Source organism: Phycomyces blakesleeanus (assembly GCF_001638985.1).
Source record: "Phycomyces blakesleeanus NRRL 1555(-) unplaced genomic scaffold PHYBLscaffold_15, whole genome shotgun sequence".
Lineage (NCBI taxonomy): Eukaryota > Fungi > Mucoromycota > Mucoromycetes > Mucorales > Phycomycetaceae > Phycomyces > Phycomyces blakesleeanus.
The window spans coordinates 828465-849383 of NW_017265148.1; the positions used below are offsets into that span (position 1 = coordinate 828465).

The 20919-nt window shown below is 34.3% G+C and overlaps 9 protein-coding genes across 9 annotated transcripts; 5 read left to right on the forward strand and 4 right to left on the reverse strand.

Annotated features, from left to right (window-relative positions):
• Window positions 1–1750: 1750 nt before the first annotated feature.
• Window positions 1751–5896, forward strand: PHYBLDRAFT_57806 (hypothetical protein; the record flags this gene model as incomplete). The annotated part of the gene is made up of 7 exons (XM_018440255.1): window positions 1751–1792; window positions 3742–3811; window positions 3904–4312; window positions 4444–5078; window positions 5134–5265; window positions 5336–5524; window positions 5595–5896. 7 exons carry the CDS (start codon window positions 1751–1753, stop codon window positions 5894–5896), a joined length of 1779 nt encoding a protein of 592 aa, XP_018289745.1.
• Window positions 5897–6235: 339 nt separating this feature from the next.
• Window positions 6236–8370, reverse strand: PHYBLDRAFT_69956 (Zn(2)-C6 fungal-specific transcription factor; the record flags this gene model as incomplete). Its single annotated transcript, XM_018442186.1, has 10 exons — window positions 6236–6280; window positions 6484–6487; window positions 6563–6693; window positions 6775–6831; window positions 6905–7030; window positions 7158–7290; window positions 7377–7571; window positions 7691–7735; window positions 8029–8173; window positions 8295–8370. The coding sequence occupies 10 exons, from the start codon at window positions 8368–8370 to the stop codon at window positions 6236–6238; spliced, it is 957 nt and encodes a 318-aa protein (XP_018289746.1).
• A 694-nt stretch (window positions 8371–9064) lies between these two features.
• On the forward strand, window positions 9065–10528 carry PHYBLDRAFT_69957 (hypothetical protein; the record flags this gene model as incomplete). Its single annotated transcript, XM_018442187.1, has 5 exons — window positions 9065–9154; window positions 9343–9437; window positions 9529–9596; window positions 10101–10143; window positions 10408–10528. 5 exons carry the CDS (start codon window positions 9065–9067, stop codon window positions 10526–10528), a joined length of 417 nt encoding a protein of 138 aa, XP_018289747.1.
• A 1721-nt stretch (window positions 10529–12249) lies between these two features.
• Window positions 12250–14090, reverse strand: PHYBLDRAFT_69958 (hypothetical protein; the record flags this gene model as incomplete). Its single annotated transcript, XM_018442188.1, has 2 exons — window positions 12250–13567; window positions 13588–14090. 2 exons carry the CDS (start codon window positions 14088–14090, stop codon window positions 12250–12252), a joined length of 1821 nt encoding a protein of 606 aa, XP_018289748.1.
• An 895-nt stretch (window positions 14091–14985) lies between these two features.
• PHYBLDRAFT_147459 (hypothetical protein) lies at window positions 14986–16350 on the reverse strand (the record flags this gene model as incomplete). The annotated part of the gene is made up of 5 exons (XM_018431868.1): window positions 14986–15115; window positions 15801–15958; window positions 16021–16180; window positions 16230–16263; window positions 16323–16350. 5 exons carry the CDS (start codon window positions 16348–16350, stop codon window positions 14986–14988), a joined length of 510 nt encoding a protein of 169 aa, XP_018289749.1.
• Window positions 16351–16702: 352 nt separating this feature from the next.
• On the forward strand, window positions 16703–17906 carry PHYBLDRAFT_134687 (hypothetical protein). Its single transcript, XM_018429664.1, has 4 exons — window positions 16703–16885; window positions 17019–17087; window positions 17160–17275; window positions 17368–17906. Exons 1-4 carry the CDS (start codon window positions 16825–16827, stop codon window positions 17533–17535), a joined length of 414 nt encoding a protein of 137 aa, XP_018289750.1. The 5' UTR covers window positions 16703–16824; the 3' UTR covers window positions 17536–17906.
• A 147-nt stretch (window positions 17907–18053) lies between these two features.
• PHYBLDRAFT_147461 (hypothetical protein) lies at window positions 18054–18281 on the reverse strand (the record flags this gene model as incomplete). Its single annotated transcript, XM_018431869.1, has 2 exons — window positions 18054–18090; window positions 18151–18281. The coding sequence occupies 2 exons, from the start codon at window positions 18279–18281 to the stop codon at window positions 18054–18056; spliced, it is 168 nt and encodes a 55-aa protein (XP_018289751.1).
• A 557-nt stretch (window positions 18282–18838) lies between these two features.
• On the forward strand, window positions 18839–19974 carry PHYBLDRAFT_170371 (hypothetical protein; the record flags this gene model as incomplete). Its single annotated transcript, XM_018436323.1, has 2 exons — window positions 18839–19311; window positions 19467–19974. 2 exons carry the CDS (start codon window positions 18839–18841, stop codon window positions 19972–19974), a joined length of 981 nt encoding a protein of 326 aa, XP_018289752.1.
• Window positions 19975–20148: 174 nt separating this feature from the next.
• On the forward strand, window positions 20149–20683 carry PHYBLDRAFT_170372 (helix-loop-helix DNA-binding domain-containing transcription factor; the record flags this gene model as incomplete). Its single annotated transcript, XM_018436324.1, has 2 exons — window positions 20149–20306; window positions 20392–20683. The coding sequence occupies 2 exons, from the start codon at window positions 20149–20151 to the stop codon at window positions 20681–20683; spliced, it is 450 nt and encodes a 149-aa protein (XP_018289753.1).
• Window positions 20684–20919: the final 236 nt, after the last annotated feature.

A 20919-nucleotide genomic window follows, 5' to 3' on the forward strand; every position in this document is an offset into this window, starting at 1 on the left:
AAATTTGTAGTTGGATTAGAAGAGCTATAGATTTAAGATACAAATTAAATACAATACAATGTCATTGAATTGAATTGAATTGAATTGAATTGAATTAAAGTGAATTATATTTATTGCTATAATTAAACCCGGGTTTTCTTGTTCATCTAATAAGATACGATTATTGATTGCATCAAACAAGTCCATGTAACACATGTATATCAGGTAACCTGTTTATTAGCACTATAATTTACTATCATACAAATAATAATAATAATAGTACAATCTTTTCACTCTTTTTTTTATTTTATTTTATTCATATACATAAAATAATCTGCTATTTTCACGTTTGGTAAGAAATGAAAGCCTTTATTGCTATTTTTCTTTATTTACTGTGAGAATACAAGTAAGAGTCATATGCATTTGTGTATGTACATATAAAGGAGAAAAGTACCGTAAAGGAAAATGCTGTATTTGGAGATGTGTACCCATTGTAAAACAACTGGTAATTATTTACACAACATCAACTGAAATAAACAAATAGAAATATATATATATATATATGTCTCAAAAGGTTGAATCTTAAAGGCAATGGTCTACAATTTCAAGTCTCTATCTATATAATGTGGTAGGCTAAAAGAATGAGACCAATAATAATAATAATAATAATAATAATAGATCTTGAGGAACAAGAAGAATCATAAGAAAGAAAGAGAAAGGTGCCCAATAAGCCGAGGGATAAAATCATTGGATAGGAAAGTATAAATGTAACCAAGGTACAACACAGGACATAAAAGGCAATCGAAATATATATTTACGTAAATGTAAATAAATAAAAGTAAAAAAAATAATAAGATAGGTTGAGGATGACATATACAATTAACCCATATACTTACCTTACCTTACCTTACCTTATCTTACATAAATATACCCCCAAATTGTTTCCATCACATCTTTTACAGTGATGGGAAGCATTTGGCACACAAAGGTATACACTTGCTAATCATTCGGCCCCGACACTTTTCCCCCTCCCAAAGATTCTACGGGGACCGACGTTTCTATTTAACCAGGCTATCCCCCCGGTGTTCGTTGTCCGGTGTCTTTCTTTAATCCTTCAGGGCAATATGCTGCCTCGTACAAGGATAATAATGAAGCATTATATCAACAATAGCCAGTTATGCAAAAGATTACAAGGATGTTTTGCTATTTATTAGCCCTTCTTATGTGTATCATGTCTTTATCTTTCTTTTACATATTTATATATCACCAGAGCTTGAAAGCATCAATTGGTAAATAATTTCCATGCACTCTTTTTCTTTCTTAAAACATAACAGAAAATTTTTACGAATATTATGTATCCGTAGGGACCCGATAGAGTTATTTTATGCCGCCAAAAAAGAAAGGCCACAATTTATGGTCTGGCACAGTCATTAGAGAGGGTGTCGAGTTATGATAATTTCAAGATGACTAAAAAATAATTATTTGTAAAACCCAATCAAAAATAAGAATAAAGCTCAGACACAGTTATGAATATTATAAGTTGAAAACATTGATACTAAGAAATTTAGAGGAAATAGACCTTAATAAACTTGACTTTCCAAGGCCTATTTTATTAAGTAAGTATGAAGAAGAGGCTACTGGCTATCGTACATTTTGTTTTGAAGTGGGAAAAATAAGCCCAATTTTTACTAGAAATTTAGTGAGCATTTGAAGTAAAAAATCAGGGATTACCTAACTTTTGGCTTCAAATGCTCACTAAATGGCCTCCACCATGAAATTTGCAAAACAAGTATTGGAATTTAATTCGCCGCGTAAAATAAAAAATTGCAAACATTTGCAATTCAGGCTCGAAGACACCCTCTCTATTAACAAACCTTTATTCATAAAGTCCATATTTCTCTAGATAAAATCTTCTGGCTATCAGAGCATATCAAAGAATCTATCTTGTCCCCATAATTAAAATGGAAACAAGCGTCAAATAACAGTGATTCAAAAGGATCCCAAAAATCCTTGTTTACTGAAGATGCATGGGAGGGGATAAAAGATAGGGTCTAAATCCCGAGAAGAATGGCATCCTTACCCGAACACATCAAAAGAATTTTGATATTTTTCTTTTTATGATTCATCGAGACTAAACAGAGATGACTGTAGATGACTACCAATTTCATAATAGGGGCATACCAACTCTCTATCACACTACAGAGTCAATATGCCTTCACTCCCAATGAGACGTGTTTTGAAGTTTATTCTCACATGTAAGTCTTATGAAACAAATAAGTAAACTCTTCTAATAGTACTTGGTAGCATTTATCTCTTTGGTAAGCCAGAATCTATGTTAAGAACGAGAAGATATCAAAAGACCACTGAATAATACTATATTGTTAAGGTGTGGACACCTATAATTTCCTCCTCCACAAATAAGGAAACTACTTGATAAAGGATTGAGAGATCAAGTAGATATGCATGTCCTAGCAGAAATCGGCGATGACACATAGGTCATATCAACAGCAGAATTTGTCAATGGGTCGCTTGGACCAGAAACATTTGCTAATGACCATAAAACGTTGCTAGAGTCAAAAGTCATTTTTAGATAGCATCATCAACTGCAAATATACAAGTCAAAGAAATATTGCACAAAATATTGAAGCCTATATATCCTTTATACGTATAAATTCAATTGAAAATTAGTGTAGTATATATACTGCGTACTTTGTACTAATATTATATATATATATATTTGTAGTTTCTGCTAAAAATTAGTGCAGTAATTTGAGAAAGAGAGAAAGTAAATGCTCTTGTTAGCGGAGTTGTTGAGATGATGGCAAGTAAAGAAAGGTAAGAATGTGGGAAAGATCATGAACCACCCTATATATATATATATGTATATAATATGCATATATAAGATGTAATTTACTAGCAAAAGCCCCTTTAATGTCTTGTAGTATCCAATAAATATTGTTTAGAACATGATTAAGGAATTATATTGATAGTGATAGTAATAATGATTGAGTGCAATAAAGAGAAAAGAAGAGATAGACAGCCAAAAGACTTATAAAGAACTGTGCTGATTAGATAATTGTATTCTGGGCACAGTATACACACAGGCATGAAATAAAGAAAAAGAAGAGAAAAAAAACTCCCGCCATGATTGTGATGTGGAGAAATAAGATATTTGATTTGTCAGATTAAAGAGCTTCTTTTTGAATATAGTATAGTGCATAACTGGGTGACATCTGGTTTGATTCTTAGTTCCAAGTTACTTGGAAGAGTGTGCCATTGGCTCCCCTACTAGGTGTACAACTGTACCTTCCAGAATCACTAAAGTAAGTATATATATAAATACAAATATAAATATATACAACAGTAGAAAGATGAGGTCACACAGACAATCTTACTTCTTTACACCATGTCACATACTTTATATCCAAGTAAGCTTATATCAATAAACCAGATACACATGCATATACAAGTATTAAATAAGAAAGAAGGAAAGAAAAACAAATAGACTGCTTACAAAATTTATTATTAAGAAAAACACCTCTTGAACGATCCAAATACGGTATTTATTAAAAGAAAGAAAAAAGAATAGATATATAAATATATTTAATAGATAAGGCACAATAACGATACTTCTTTGAATAATAATAACATCAAGATCAAGATCAATAATATTAATATTAATATTTATAATAATAATAATAAAAATTGAATTATAAATCTGTGTAAATATATATATATATATATAATAATAATGTACGCTAGTTGGTCACAGAGAGCCTTCAAGGACTATGCTATGCATACCCTCATCTCCGTTTAGATTCAAAACACAATGGTAATGTATAAATTTAATAAAGGAAGAAAGCAAAAAAAAAAAATGTGAAAGAAAAGTATGTTATTAATGTTAACAATAACAATACTCTCTAGTCATCTACTGTGCAAATGTTGATGAGATTGCAAAGTCTCAGGTTACGATGATTGCAGGCGGTGGTTCTGGTCATGAACCTGCTCACTCGGGAAGTGTGGGCAGTGGAATGCTTACTGCTGCAGTGTGTGGGAATGTGTTTGCATCACCATCATCAAGCCAGGTTCTGGCTGCAATTGAACGTGTCCAATCTCCTCATGGCACTCTTGTGATTGTCAAGAACTACACTGGGGATTGTCTCAACTTTGGACTGGCTGTTGAGCGGGCAAAAGCAAAGAGAATCAAGGTCACGATGATTATAGTTGACGACGACGTGTCGATTGGCCGCACAAAAGGTTCAAAGGTTGGTCGGCGAGGTTTGGCTGCCACTACACTGGTTATCAAACTGGCTGGTGCAATGGCTGCTACTGGGTAAATAAATAAATAAATCAAAAGTACAAACACTACAAAGTGTACAATTATATATTTATTTAAATGATAAGACTCTATAGTCATCTATAATCTACAGTATAATATCCAACTTATAAAACTACTATTCATAGTGCTCGTTTGGAAGAGGTGTCTCAAATGGGATCGATGTGTATTAAAAATGCTGCTACCTTGGGTGTCGCTCTGGACCACTGCCATGTTCCAGGAAGTTCTGCAGACAGCCACCTCGCCAGCCTGGGTCCAAATGAGATTGAGCTTGGTATGGGTATCCACAACGAACCCGGGTTCCTCAAGACACCTCTGACGTCCACAAAAGCTTTGGTAGCCACCATGATGGACATCCTTATCGACCAGGACGATCCCGAGCGCTCCTACCTGGACCTGCCATTCAACAAAGCCGACCATCAGAGCCACAAGATAGTCCTGTTTGTCAACAACCTGGGCGGAACATCGATGCTTGAATTCAATGGCGCAGTCAAAGAAGCCGTGGACTACATCCTCACAAAATCTCATCTCAGCCTAGAACGTGTCCTGGCAGCCCCATTTGTGACCAGTCTGAACATGCCTGGATTTTCACTGACGCTGCTAAAAATAGTGGACCCCAAGATGTTGGAGTTGCTGGATTATCCTGTCAAGGTTGCAGGTTGGCCACTTGCACCAGCCCATGAATTTGTGACCACAAAAGAATCATTGTCGTCTGTGCAGCCTAGTCTGACCAATAAACCAGCAACACTTCAAATACCCCAAAGTTAGTATATAGCTTATATAGCTTATATAGCTTATATACGTATTTATTATTTTAGATCCTGAGGTTATCAAGGCTGTTATTGAGTCTGCTGCCCATGCTGTGATTGAAGTAGAGCCAGAGATCACATCACTTGACACAATTCTTGGTGATGGTGATTGTGGACACACTCTCAAAGCAGCCGCGACAGGTAATGGATATATATATATATATATGCGCATATGCATTATAGTAACAATAACCAATAATCAATTATGTAGCCATTCTCAAGATTCTTCCTAGTCTGGATCTTAGTTCGGCATCTGACACCATTATTGGCTTGGCAGACACAATAGAACGTACCGTTGGAGGCACTTCATCTGCAATCTACTGTATCTTTCTCAATGCACTTGCAGCCGGTCTTCAACAATCACCTGTTCCAAAAGATAATCGTGTATTGTGGGCAACAGGTAAACCAAAACACAGTCATGGATTATTACTTATACTTATGTATATATATATATATATATATAACTTTAGCTGCCCGCCATGCTCTGTTGATTCTTCAGCAGTACACAATGGCACGAGTTGGAGACCGTACTCTGATGGATGTACTGACACCATTTGTCAATGCACTTGGGTCCAAGGAAATGTCGGTTGATGATGCAGTCAAGGCGGGATTAAAGGGAGCAGAGTCTACACGTAGACTGACAGCCAAGATGGGAAGAGCCTCCTATCTGGCCACAGAAGATGTTTTGACATCTGGACTTCCCGATGCTGGTGCATGGGGCTTGGCAGCCATCTTGAAAGGATTGGGGCAAGCCATAGATTCCCAATCATGAAACAACCAACCAACCAAACAAACAAACAAATAATAATAAATCAATAAAATACTTGTAATAATTCAGCTACTTCCTTTTATGCACACACATCTACATTACACATATAATTATGTGTAATTCCTGTCTTTCCTTATATGTAATTTAATATGTGAATTGTGAATTGTGAATTGTGCGAAGAGTTATTTTGTTATTTAAAAAAGCAAAAATAAAGAAAGAAGAATATATAAGAAAAAAGGTTTTTTTTTAAAAAAAAAAATGAGAAGGGTGAAGGGATGGTGTAATACAGAATACAAAAAGAGGTTGGAGGATTTTGGGTTTTGGAGAGGGGAAGAGCGTGTGCTATGATTGGATTTCAATGGGTAGGAAATTGCCTACTATTATGGTCTACAGATAATAATAGAAATAATAAGAGTAAGAACAAAAGGTTATTATAGTTTATCATTTATCATTTATCAACAGTAATGATAATGATAATGATAATGATAACAATTGCTGATTATCATCATTATTATTTTAGGTTAATATTGTGTAATTGTTTTTTTAAGAAAAGAAAGAAAAGTCGTTTCAATATTGAAACATTAACTTACGGGTCTATATCGTATTTTTTAGTTTTTAAAGAAAGAAAGAAGTTAAACAACAATAGTAATTAATAGACAGTTTGCTTACATGTCATATCGGTCTCTTCGAATCGTGAATGAAAAACAGCAAGATAAAACGACTGATTTTTTCTTTGTTCGCAAGAGACAGGAAGTCAGGACAGCCTTTTGCCGAGGATCAAATGCAATATTACCATATTTCTACAATATTAAATCGTGTGTTTATTAACAGGACCTTTGGTTAGTTGAAGTCTATAGTCATCGTTATTACTATTTCTTTACCTCCCAGTAATTAACAATTGATTCTTCAGCCATAATTTCATAAATACATAGTTTTCCCTATTTATTTATGAATTAATTAGTTAATTAATATTCACATACATATACACAGTATATCTTATAATTGACTTACATCACTTAGTTGATCAACTGGAACATCAATTAGAGAAGCAAATTCCTTGTTTCCCTTGTAAATTTCGCCTGTTCTTCGCCAGAGACAGGCTGGTACTGCCATTGCACTAAAGACACGATCGTAATCCTATATGTGTGTTTTTTTTTTGAAAGAAAATTGTTAAAAAAAAAAGGGAGAGAGTGTTTCATATTTGTTTTTGATCTTGTCAAAAGGATACTATAAATTGTGTTTATATTCATGTTTAAATTCTTACAAGTAATAGTCTTTCAAATGCTTCTTCGACAAGAATAAGGTCAATATCTGTCAGGGACTGAGCGATTTCTCGAAATGCTGGTCGAAAGGTACCCATTACATTAAGGATTCGTCGACGGGTATTAGAAGACATACTAATTTTTTTTTAAAAGAATAGAATAAATCAAATGGTTCATTACTGCTAGTGAATTAAATGTAGAGTGTATCTATATATAATTACTGTTGATCCATGTATCTTTGAAGACGAGCATATCCATTGACGTAGTTGTATGGTTTAAGAAAGCCTGCTTCATACTTTGCATTGATTATTTGGTTGAGACGGTCTTCGATATTTCCGTCAGTAGGATCGGCAGCGATCAGAAAGAAATTTTCTCGCATACTTTCGCGCCTCTCTCTGGACACGGACTCATTGACACTGAATATAATACGATTTATATGATTTATATAGTTAATTCAATCAGGTTAAAAAAAAAAAGATTATAAAAAATGTATGGTTCATGTTTTCCTTTGGTTTGCTTTCTTTTCTTTACATACTTTTCTTCAAAAGGAGAGTCGCTGTTGGGATTGAATTCAAGAAGACTTTTTGATTTCGTTAAAGGAGTATCTGTTATTGTAATTATTATTTTGTATATATAAAGAAGTGTGTACAAAATTTTATTTTTATTATTTTAGTAAATCTTGTTTTCTTTCTTTTTCTTTTTACCCCACCTTTCCTATTTTGTTTTCCCACGCCATTCAAATGGTGCACAAGCCACTATATATAAATCTAAATGTGTGTATTTCTATATATCCATATATATATTTCTCTCTCTCTCTTGTAAAAAATAAAATAAAAATAAGAGTATAATTTATAATTTATAGCTATTTTATACTTGCCCCAGATAACTAGTTTGTCGTCTGCTGAAACTGGTGAGATAATATCTAGAGTAGCAGACGCACGCTTCTTGGCACTTGGACGGGGAGTGTCATAACATTTGTGACCAATATTACGTTTGGTGCATCGTTGGCAAGGTCGACCTACCAAATAATAACAGTAATAATTTCCAAAAAAAAAACAACAACAAAAACAAAACAAGAAAAAAGTACAGAAAGTAAACATTTTTATTTCTTGTTTTTATTTCTTGTTTTTATTTATTACCATCGTCGCAAGTCATATGTGATCTTCTACAGAATACACATGCTGTTTTTAGAATAAAGAAGTTTGTATATGGCATTGATTATATATATATATACATATATATATATATATATATATTAGCAAGTCATTTAGTGTGTGCGTATGTGTATGTGTATATGAATATGAATATATATATATATATATGCATATTAATGGGTGGATCCACATATTAACAAAAATCTATCATTAATCTTAAATATTTCTGTACCAAGAGAAACTTTTTTGCGCTTTTTGGTGCGGTCTTTTTCAGGTGGCGATGTAGACATCTTTTTTTTTTGGAGCAAGAAAATGAAATAAAGAAGTGTAAGTAGAAGAGGAGAAGTGAAGAAAGAAATATAAAGAGAAGAAGAAGAAGAAAAAGGAGGGCACAGTTTGAGATTCCCCGCATTAGAAGCAATGGACCGGAGTTTGATCTATGGATCTTTCTCTTTTCCGGACAAGTGAAAGCAAAAAGAAAGGTGTGACAGACCACAAACCAAAGAGAATGGACCATCCCCTCACTCTCCAAAAAAGGAAAACTTGAAACTCTTGACGCCTCTTTCTTTCCTGTTAATATTTTTATTTTTAAGGTAAATCAACCCAACCTAAATTGAACTGAACAGACTGATGATGTAGCCATGGGAACGCACATTTGATCGTGAATTTAAACGCATCTTTCCTTGTGATAATAACCCTTTTCCCTTGATAAAAGAATATGCATATATATATGCTATTATCATCATACGCTCAAGATGCGTTTAGTCTTTATTTGGTATATATTAGCAAGCAAAAAAAAACCAGGAGAAAACAGAAGAGATCGTCAAGGCTCGGAGAAAGCAAAAGTAAATAAATAAATAAATAAATAAAGCAAAAATAAAGTATCACCAAATAAAGAAATCCTAGACTGGAAGAGAATGACAAAAATGGTCTTTAAAGTTGACTGATTGGTTGCAACATGGTTACGCGCGCGCAAATATACTTTTCTTTTTATTACTATTTATTTATTTAAATAAATAAATAAATAAAAAAGGAGAAGAAGAGGCAAAATACAGTGCATACGGTCCCAAAACTGCGGATCTTAAAACAAAATGCAATCACCGGAGATCTAAAATCTAAATACATTTGGTTGAATATTTATAAATAAAAAGCAGACCTTAATTGTCAAAAGGGTATTTCTGTTTCTACATATATTATGTATATATATATATATATATAGGAAATTTGTTCCAATTGAGCCAGGTTTAATATTGGATATGGAAGTATCTGGAGATTCGAATGGTGGTTGTAAATGAAGAGAAGAAAACGAAATAAAATAATAATAATAAAAATTGTTAGCTGACAAAGTGCACAGATCAATAGAGGTACAAATTGCACTAGAAGGCAACTTTGGAAATAATCCCAAAAAAAAAGAAAACCAAGATAAATTGGAATACAAACAGATATGGATTAGGCTCTAGAACTACAAATTTTATATGGATAGATCTATTCACAACACACCTACACATTCCACCTGTCGCACTTAATGACTCTAATGCACCAGCACCGAGTCATATTCTATTTTAAATACTTTTTTTTTAATAGAAGAAGTTGTTCATATAAGACATTAGAGTATCTTGGATCAAATTGACAGGTTGCTTATTAGTATATCTTTCTAGTCAATGCATATTCATATCCAATCACTCCATTTAATGAAATCATACCGATAAATTACTCTTTTTTAATATAATTCTCCTTTAAATATATTAGCAAATAACAATCGAAACGTATGACATACTACAAAAAACAAAGTTATACTTAACTCAGATAAGGGTCCTCTTGCAAACCCTTTAAAGTAATACTTCCTTGTACTGAACAGTATTCAGCTCAAGTTCATCAAACGATTGAAATTAATCATTGACGTGGAAAAAGAAGAAGGAGGAGGTTTCAAATCTACTTTACACAATATTCCAAATACAGTTTCTTTTTTTTTAAAAAAATAAATAAAAAAAATCCGGAGCCGAAGATCAAAATCTGGAACCTAAGATCAATCTTTGGCCTAGCAATAAACTCTCTCTCTCTTTCTCTTATATATATATATATATATATAAATGTATAGTGCTTGTTTAACTGCCCCATCTTCTGCACTCGTATATGTTCCTTTTACTGCTTTATACAGTCAGCATATTATTCACATTGAATATTCAATTATATCAAAGCCTCTTTGTAGACGAGAATAATTCTCTACAAGTGTATTATTAAGCAGGAAAATAAATACATAAATAAATAAAGTTTCTATTATTATTATTTCTCTTTTTGTTCAAGATTTCCTGTATGGCTTAAAATAAACAGCATTTATCTCTTGTACAAAGTATATTAATGAACCATCAGTACTCTGTGAAGTTTCATTACCAGAATCCATCTTTCTCTTTGTACTACCAGATATATATATATCTTTGGGTGTGTCTTTTGTTGAGATCTCTTGATATCAATCACTCTACAGATACTCGAATTTACACTTCTTTAATTCAAATGTCATATGTTCTCTATCTTGAATTTATTAAGTGTTGTATGAACAGCGGAGTCAAAGAAGCCATGAGCAGGAGATTGACCAGGTGTGTTGATTGTATGTTACAGTCACACACCACCACACTCAGACCATCTGGACTGAAGAATGTATAGTAGTAATAGTAGTACTTTCTTCTTCTTTATCTATGATTCTTATTTATTTTAACTTATATTATAGCCTTTAGATTCTTGGCTCTTTGAGAAACAGGTTTAATTGGCTAAAATCTTCATTTTGGACCTTGTAACACTTGGTGCAGTAGATGACCGGACGGACCCGAAATTTAAATCATTCTTTCCTTCCTTCCTTCTCCATAAACCTATCATGCTGTATTAATGAGAATAGAAAGAAAGAATATATATATATATTGGTTCTAGTAAATATTAGCAATAAAAAGCCAAAAATCTAAAAATGGGATGTATTTAAAAGAACAGAATTACAGGTCACTAGGAAGAAGAAGGAAAGACATTGATTGCGGGAATATTTCTTCAAATCTAGACATTTCAAAAAATATCTTTGAGAACTGATTAATATATATATATATATATATAAATGTATATCAGTGTGTGTAAAGTTATTTTAAATATTTGAGAGAAATATGAAAGGGAAGTAAGATGAGGTGGGGTGTGAAGGTATGAAGGTCTGGCTCTTTTTTTACCAACATTCTAACAAGTCTAATGGTGACTATAAAAAAGCTACCAAGAAAACCAGCTTTTTCATAGTATGTACGCTTCTTCTTCTTCTTTTTTTTCTTTTTTTTTTTAGAAAAACACCGATGCCATTAAACTGCCACAATCAAAAGTAAGTCCCAGCCAAAAATGTGTCACTTTCGTCAATATAGACACTTCTTTTCAAAGGATTTTTCTTTTAGCTACTAAAGTCATGTTCTTCCTGTCTATGTCGGGCCTGTAAGATGTTATCAATTATTATCATGGCCTTTGAGGCTGAATTTACGATATGGTTTAATGAGGTAGCAAAAAAAAGACATGTAAATTGAGCCTATATTCAAAAAAAGAATGATATAAGCGAAACCAAAGCTTTGGTTGACCAGTCCTTGCAAGCGTCTTTAAAATTACAAGCGACAATATACCTTTGTGACCATGCTGGAAAGGCCTCCCAAAAATACAATCATCTTTTGAACCATTCGTGAACCAGACCAGGATAATTAAATCGATTAAAATTAGTTTTCCTACAAATATATATATAATATTCACATAATGAATGGTAATTTTTTCTACCTCACGTTATGAGAGAGAAAAAAAAACACAAGCATTTTTCAAAACTACTCTCTGAATCGCCCCGTCTTTTTTTAGTGGTGTCATCTCAATTTTACTTGGTGATTTACTTTTTATTTTATTTTATTTTTGTGGCTCGTTTTCCATCGTGTCAGTATCACTATGTCTTTAGTAAGATGCTATCGAAAATAAAGTATTTGACAGATTTGACTCGAATAATAATAACACCATACTGAAGATCCTTTTGCCAATCGCTTCTTGGTATCAGCCCTGTAGCCGAAGGTTGCGGTAAGTTCTCCTGCTCTTGGTCGTGGGCTTGATCGCGTGCTTGGTTTTCCGGAAAGTTTTCGTAATATCTCTGAGCAAAGTCGATGTCCTGACTCCCAAGTTCCCATATGGCAGCTTTTTGTTTTCCACTGGAGTTATCCAAACATACGTGATACCACTTTAACTGGGTCAATTGTGGCTGGTTGCTCTGCTCCGGCAGATTGATATCGGTATCGGGATTGGTATTGGTATTGGTATTGGAAGTGGAATTGGTATTGGTATTCTCGGTTTGCGCAATGGCAAATAATTTAAAGGTTTTTTGTTTGGAGAAATGTATTTGGGCAAGCTCGAATGTGTTCAATTGTGAGAACAGCATGTCCATGTGTAGCTGTCCAGTTTTGAGCCAATCACCTTCAATTAAATTAATTTTGCATAATTTCAGGTCCAAAAGTTGTTGACATCGGAAGGATAGGTATTTAAAAATTTCTGGGTGGATAGATGTAGATTGGGCATTCAATCTTCGCAATGGATGTATACTGAGGCTTTGGTTTTGGCTGTGCTTTGCATAATTTGAGAGACTTAACGCTTCACCCTGGCTCAAATCTAATATCCGTAATTTTGGACATTTATCCAGGATAATGTTTATTCTGGGTCGAGACCGGAGGGTAATGCGTAATTTAACCAGTGATGGATATAAATTAAAATCGTTCGTACGTAGTTTATTGTCATCGGCATACGCAATATCTAGTTTCATAGTCTGTACTGAGTCTGCCACAGGTTGCAAGCATCTGTTTGAATGAACCAGCCAGTCTGGACCGAACGAGTTTGTACCGTAGTTAAGAAACTCTAGCTTTACACCGAAATGTTTAAGAGACGAGGTGAATAAAGAAAATGGCCAACCGTTCCAGGATTCTGTAAATATATGTGCTGACTTCAAACAAGGAAAGAATTGGTCAAGGCATGATAGTATTTGGAGGTCATCTTTGTAGTATTTTGGCTCGTAATCTTCCTCAATAGATTCTGGAGATCTATAACCATCTTTGAATCTGATGGTTTGTAGATTTGGGTACTTGCAAGCAAAGTAAAACATCCAGGGTGTAGAAAGGGAATCGTTGTCAAAGCACACCTCTTTGATGGTCTTTGCCGGAGCAATTTCTTTTACTGACTCTAATACTCCAGTCGTGGTAAGTAGTCGTGAAGCAGCTCCATGTCTTCCCACTCTAAATGCAACCCTTTAATATCATCATCGTGCGAAGAAGTTGTCTTGAATATAAAATGAACCAGGGAAGTCAATGGTGATAGAGTAAACAAGATATCTCGAACTAGTTCTGTCCAAGTATAGTCATAATCGATTTTCAGGCGTCTCAATGACTTCCAGGGAGACCAATCGGTAGTATTCAAAATTGGCTCGTAATCAGTGGCTTCAATGTATTCAACGTGGTTTATGTTCTGGTAAATTTGCTGTAGTGTTGGGAAAAGCTTCATTTCTTTCTCTGTTAGGTAGTAAGTAGTTAATCCCCGCGTGCGATGTAAGTTCCTTAGATGGACGTTGTTACGGTTGGATTTTTTGCAAAGGGACTTTAATGCTTTACTGTTGATAAATGGGTAATGCCAATACGCATCTAGAAATGGTTCTGTCCATTGTTTACAAACTACTGCACACGTCAACTGAGTGTCCCTTTCGATGTATTTTGCAATGTACGATAAAACATCGTATGGTAATCTTTTTGACATTTTAATAGGTAATGATGACAAGCTAGACTCATGACTTTCAAGCCAGGTTGCTGTATCTTTCTTCTTTATATTTAAAAAGCTTGGAAGAAAATGGGTCACATGACCTACATTCGTAGTTTCAATCTTTCAAATCATTAAAAAGAAAGGGAGATACAGGGTTTTGCATACAAAAATGAGAAACTCGAATCAATCTTTTGAAGTAGACACAGGTTTAATTTGAAAAAAAAGTCTACATTTCAATTATTTAAAAAATAATAATACTGTTATCAGCCTAACATTCATACTTTTCTTTACAGATTTGCTTACTACAAAGCATAATACGTTTTACAGCTTCATCAGCAGAGAGACCAGGGTTTCTTTTAGCCAAACTATTTAACTTTGAAAAACATTCCTCTAGGGGGTTCAAGAATGAGTGATATAAGGGAAGGATATGACACCTGTGCCTCGTGTGGCTGTGTAAGTAATATCTTAAAAGTTTAGCTGTATGTGTGTCATTATTGTCCATAATAAATTAATGGGAAACGACATTGTCTCTATCTAAGCTCGCTGCGGCTTTCTTGACAAACTGAAGGAATAGTTGTGCGTCTGTATCACCTGCAGCCATTTTCGCCCAACGTCTTTGACACTTTGATATAATATGACTAGCATAAGTGAAAGATTCAATGCTTGTTTGGGGGGTTTTTTTTATCACCCTCTCCCACTAATCAAACCGGTATTGTATCCAGCTGCATCAACGAAATAAAGCATGTTTTGTAAGATATGCAATGTTACTGGAGTAGGCTAACAAATTTTAATATACTTTGGATCAAATCTGCCGTGTTTTTCTTTTTCTTTGACAGGCTTTGTTTTTTTAGTGTGAATTCAACTTTTGCATATATATATGTGGGCGTTTTTTTTAATATGTCGAGATAAAGAGGTTTGCACTCTTAAGAGCAAGAAGCTGCTCTAACAACTCGTCTTTGACGATCCCAATCGTTGCCTTGTATTCTCCATATAAAGCATCTTGGATAAAATCATATTCTTCTCTGAGCTTTATATATACATAATTCAATAAGTAGTTATAACCATAAGATAACTTATATGGCATTTACGGTGTGTACATAAAACATAAACATCATCGTTATGTCGTTGTTTCGGAATCACGGACCATATTTTTTGAATGGTCGACTTCTTTGAATTTAACCTGTGACTACCTCAAATAATTGATCTCATATTCTTATTTGTTAATGCGAAACTCTGTATCTGCGCATAATTTACATTTCTGTCTCTATATTAGCGGTACAGATGGAATTTTTTTTTTTAAAAAAAAAAATCTAATCTAGCCAATCATTTTCCGTTTCATCTGTCTACAACTACTTTTTTTTTAAAAAAAAAAACCCCCCCCTAAAAGGTCAAAAAATATTGCGTAGTTTAAAAAGGCTAGATAATTTGTTAAAGTTATTTTACCAGTGTAATGGCATACATGAGATGAAGAAGGCTCGTAGAGAGTCAACACACTATTGACTCCTTTAAATAAATTTACTGTCTGTTTTTTAAGAGCTAAATACTGGCACATGTATGATTTCAGGCATATGGCGTTAAGTAAAGGTAGACAAACTAGAAGTAAGATAAAATAATTTCATCCTGCAAAGATCCATCATTAGTCATTGTTGACAGAATGTTGAACGTGGCGGTACGCTACAGCTGCTTGTGCTTCGTGCCTTTTAGTACCTGGTAAGTCGCAAGTTTAATAAGGGTGCTGGACTTTGATACACCCACGCCCTGAGTCTTTTCAGCATGACAATGAGGTCGCTCACATCATTCTTAACGAACTGAAAGAGATCTGCATGAGCAAGGCTGGGCTTTAACAACGGGATAGATGAAAGCGCCTTGAAATTAAAGAAGGAAATAAGATCAACAAGCCTTTTTTATTGTTTTTGCTAAAACTGACCAAGAGATGTTGCCCACTATTCTCTACTGTCAGTATTTTACCATTATTATCAGTACTATTGTGCACATGGGTTTGGAATTCAAAAAACTTGGAGGAAACATCCAGGTTATCGAGGCACAGACGATCATCTTGATCTGGTTCAATGGATACCGGCAAGAATCTAACAAAAAAAGATGATTATCAAGTGCAACAGACTTCTGTCGACTTACTCTGAATTCGCTTTGGTACCATTGGGAATAGTGTCTTACGGATTTGAAAGCTCAGGAACCGCTAATCCTAGCTAGACGACATTTTGATTGTACCAATCGTATCTGGACCATAAAGATCCATTCTTATTATAATAGTCAATACAAGCCAGGGTGCAGGATACTCGTTATTATAAAATTAAAATCAAATATATATAGAGACGGTTGTTGTTTTGTATAGATGAAGTTGAAGAAGAGAAAGATCAGATTGACAAAGTTGAAAGTGAGGCCTTTTTTTTTTCTATTTGTATATAAAATAAAATAAAAATTGAAGTCCAATCAGATGAATCGATCAATGAGCGTAGAATAAAATGCTTATAGGAGTTTTTGGATGCACAGAATCCTCGGCTCAAGTCACAGACCCGCTTGCCAAACCTCAGACCTCATCATACACAATACACGATTATTTTGCACGTCCACCAACCTACCACTATTACCACCACTATTACTTCTAATAACAACAACCCAAGCAAGCTTATTTGTTTTTTTTAAAAAAATATATTTAATATTAAATATTACTACTACGTATATACTGTTTATTCTTTCTTAAATTCTTATCATGGAAATAACATCGGGACCCCTCTTCACTACATCGACTGGGCTCATTGACAGTGTCGACAGTACGTTTCCAAATTATAATTACTAACAAGCACAAGTGACAAAAATAATTACACATGTACATATATACAAAACTCTTAATTTTATTTTTATTTTTTGTTTTCTTTAATAATATTACATATACGTAAATTATAGAGAAACTCATGGTTGTCTTGAGAGATGGACGTAAATTGATCGGTACACTTCGGTCATTCGACCAGTTTGGTACATTAATTTTATTTTTCTTTCTTGAAAGGTTGTTCTGCTTTAAATTTGTACTTACATTTAATCTTTTAGCTAATCTTGTCTTGCAAGACACGATTGAGAGGATCTATGTTGGAAACTGCTTTGGCGATATACCTAGAGGCATTTTTATTATTCGAGGTGAAAATGTTGTACTTCTTGGTGAACTTGTAAGTCTATTATATATATATATATATATATTATACTTGGTAAATAGCATGTGCTTATTAAACAAAATAAAATGCAATAAATAAATATAAAGGATACTGAGAAAGAAGAGTGCGCCAACCTCCGGGAAGTTCCTGTCGAAGAAATTCTTGTTGCACAAAGAGAAGAGATGGAAGCAAAACAAAGACTTGACAAGGTTCGAAGCAAAGCCTTGCACAACCATGGATTCTGCGTAGATAATGCCCAGAATGATCTCTATTAAACCTATTGAGAAGAAGAAGAAGGACAAAAAGTCAAAGTAAGATTAAACGAACAAACGAACGAACGAACGAACGAACAAAAAAAAAATCAAGTCAAAGACCCCACCAAACCCTACCATCAATCACCAACCACCAACCATCAACCATCAACCATCAACCATCTTAATCCCTAAAAAATCAAGTTTTATCCCTGTATAATGCTTATATATACATCTCTCTCTCTCTCTTACTTTTACTCTTTTGATTATATATATAATTATAAAAAGAAGATCACACCACACAACACAACACTACACCGTACCACACCAAACCACATCACACGCGTATACAACTTTTTTTTAAAGAAGCATTGCTTCTGGTTTTTTCTTTCTTTAAAATAAAATAAAATAAAGAAAAAATAACAACCATATTATGTTTATATAAACTGTGTATGTGTTGTCTAGATGATATATGGATTTGTGAGGGGCGTGTTTTGATTATACGCAGAGAAAAGAAAAGTGAAGAATAAATCAAGGAAGTCTTATGATTTTGGAAGTGTATGGCGAGAGAATTTGCGACTAAGTTGATCCAATAAACCACCCATAGCAGCCAAGGGTAATATGAATATCCCACAGCACATGTAGTTTGTGCTGGATGATTCGGCTGGAGAAGTGAATGGATCTTGGGTTGGATTCTCTTCATCGACCTGAGCAGGTGCAGATACTGAACCGTAATTACGTGTAGTTGGCATTGAATCAGGAGTTGACATTTCGTATGTTGTGTTGGAATTAATAGTTATATAAAGAAAGAGAAAAAGAGAGAAAGAGGAAGAGGAAGAAAAAGAGAGAGGGTCAAGGAGAAGAAATAGAATTCAAGTGCACACACAGACACACATGCAATCCATTCTATACGCGCGCGCGCACACCTACACGCACACAGCTTAAATTGCTTTATTTTATTTTATTTTATTTTATTTTAGTTTGGTAGCCTCAATAAACTTTGCAATAATCACACCCACAAAAATTATAATACTACATAAAAAAGTCTGTAGCTCGAAATACCTTATAACTCCAGGTACAGACCGCCATTGATTGGTTCCCAGTAAATCGAACGTGTGTCTTATAACCAATCACACCAAATCTTTTTACCTTGAACAGAAAAAAAAAAGGAACAATCTATTGCTATAGTAACCAATCCTTTCTTTTTGTTTTGTTTTGTTTGCTCCTTATTATATATCCCTTATCTCTTATTAATTATTGTTTTTCTTTCTTACCATCTCTACATACATACATACATACATACATACATATATATATATTATTTATCATGGATCCTATGCAGATCCTAGACACTATTCAAAACCATGTTAGCCAGGCATGGGCTTATCGTAAACAAGGTCGAGACTCAGACATGGAAACTCAAATCGATTCAATGCTCAGTCTTCTGGAAGATCTGATAGATCGATCTTACGATCGGTTTGCGACATTAGACGATGAAGAAGAAATTCGACCTGTCAAGTCACAAGATATACAAAAAGCGAGGCAATTAACACAAACGATCCTTGTTCGGATTGTGTCGGGTGAAATGTCAATTGCCGATGAGCAGATCGACAGAGCAGCCAAGGCCATGGCTCATTTGTCAGGGCGAGGTGCAGCAGGAGCAATGGTTGGTACCTGGTATATACCTTATCTTGACAGCAATGGTGTCCGAGAGTCTGTTTCTCTCAAGATTCATGAACCAAGTTTTATTGGAAATGACATTGGATTCAAGACGTGGGGTGCTGCCCCTTTAATGGCAAAGTAAGACTTTAATTCTATTTTTTTCCGCTTTAATTTTGTGTACCTATATATATATATAATTGTTCGTGTGATCTATCTAATCCGTTTCAAAATTAATTATAATTATATTATATGTGTGTATATGTATATATATATATATATATATATGTACAAAGACGTCTTGTTCAGGAACGATTTTTGCCAAATCTTGAAAACCAGACAGTTATTGAGCTGGGCACTGGGACTGGAATGGTCGGTCTAATCTGTGCAAAGTTGGGAGCTGCCTCAACAGACCTGACTGATTATCACCCGAGTGTGTTGGAAAATGTAGCTATTAATGTGAAACTCAACGAGGTTCAGGCCAATGTATCTAAGCTGGACTTTATCGAACTTGCAACTAATCCGGACTCCGTCTGGAGGAACAGAAAATTTGATGTGGTGATTGCAAGTGATCTACTGTATGAAATGGAGCATGCCGAATATCTTCCGGTCGCAATAGAGCTGCTGATGACCGATGTCTTTTACTTTATGATCCCGCTGCGTGCCACTCACACTAAAGAGGTCGCACTGTTTGAGAGAAGGATGGAGGAGATCGGGCTCTACTTGGACCAGACCTCGGATCAAGAGGTGGAAGAGGATGAAGGTTGGGTGCGTTATCGGTTCTATTCCTATATTCGCGCATAATAGACACTATATTTATTTATTTACTTATATAAATAATATAATACATAGATAAATAGAGATATTAGACATCCTTTAGATTATAGAAACACTGTACTCGACGTCATTTATTAAATTAATAACAAACAAGATCTTTTTACTCTCTGTCTCTGTCTCTTTCTTTCTTTCTCTCTTCCAATGTACACTAAACTTAATTCTCTCGCGGTCAATCGTTCTCATGCCTTGGATGGTACTAGTCTGGGGTCTCATCTAAAGACTACTAGAGAGACTTGTGCTGAAAGTTACAATAGTAGCTCAGAACCTCAAACATCTTATCAAACTCATGACAACCCAAAGTAACTCCTATAGACAACATTCTTGTTGTTCAAACCAAAGGGCTAGAAAACGTTTCATTTGACTTACTTGAATATATTTCCATAGCGACCATTTGTATGAAAAGAGGAAGCGGAGAAGGGAATCCCATAATGCAGTCGAGCGACGAAGAAGAGATGTAATAAACGATCAAATCTATCGATTGTCAACCCTTTTGCCGGACAAGGAATCAAACAAGACTAACAAGGGGGCTGTCCTGAGACGATCGGTAGACTATATTCATTTAATGCAAGATACTCTCCGACAGTATCAGCAAAGAATTCATGAAATGGAGCGTATCTTGGAAATCTATCAGCGCACAGAGACATCTTATCGTCCATTCTCACACGCTCCTTTGTGACGCATATTACACGTATATAAATAATAATAATATATTATTATTCACCATAGAAAAGGGAAAAAAATCCAATATCATTTTTATTTTATTTTTCATTATTTTAATATCTCTTTTTCTCTTTTATCTCTTTCTTCTTTTTCTCTTTTATTTCTCACATACTCTTACTTACACATATACATCTTTTGATTCTTCTTTATCATTTTATCTGATACATACATACATACATATATATATATACA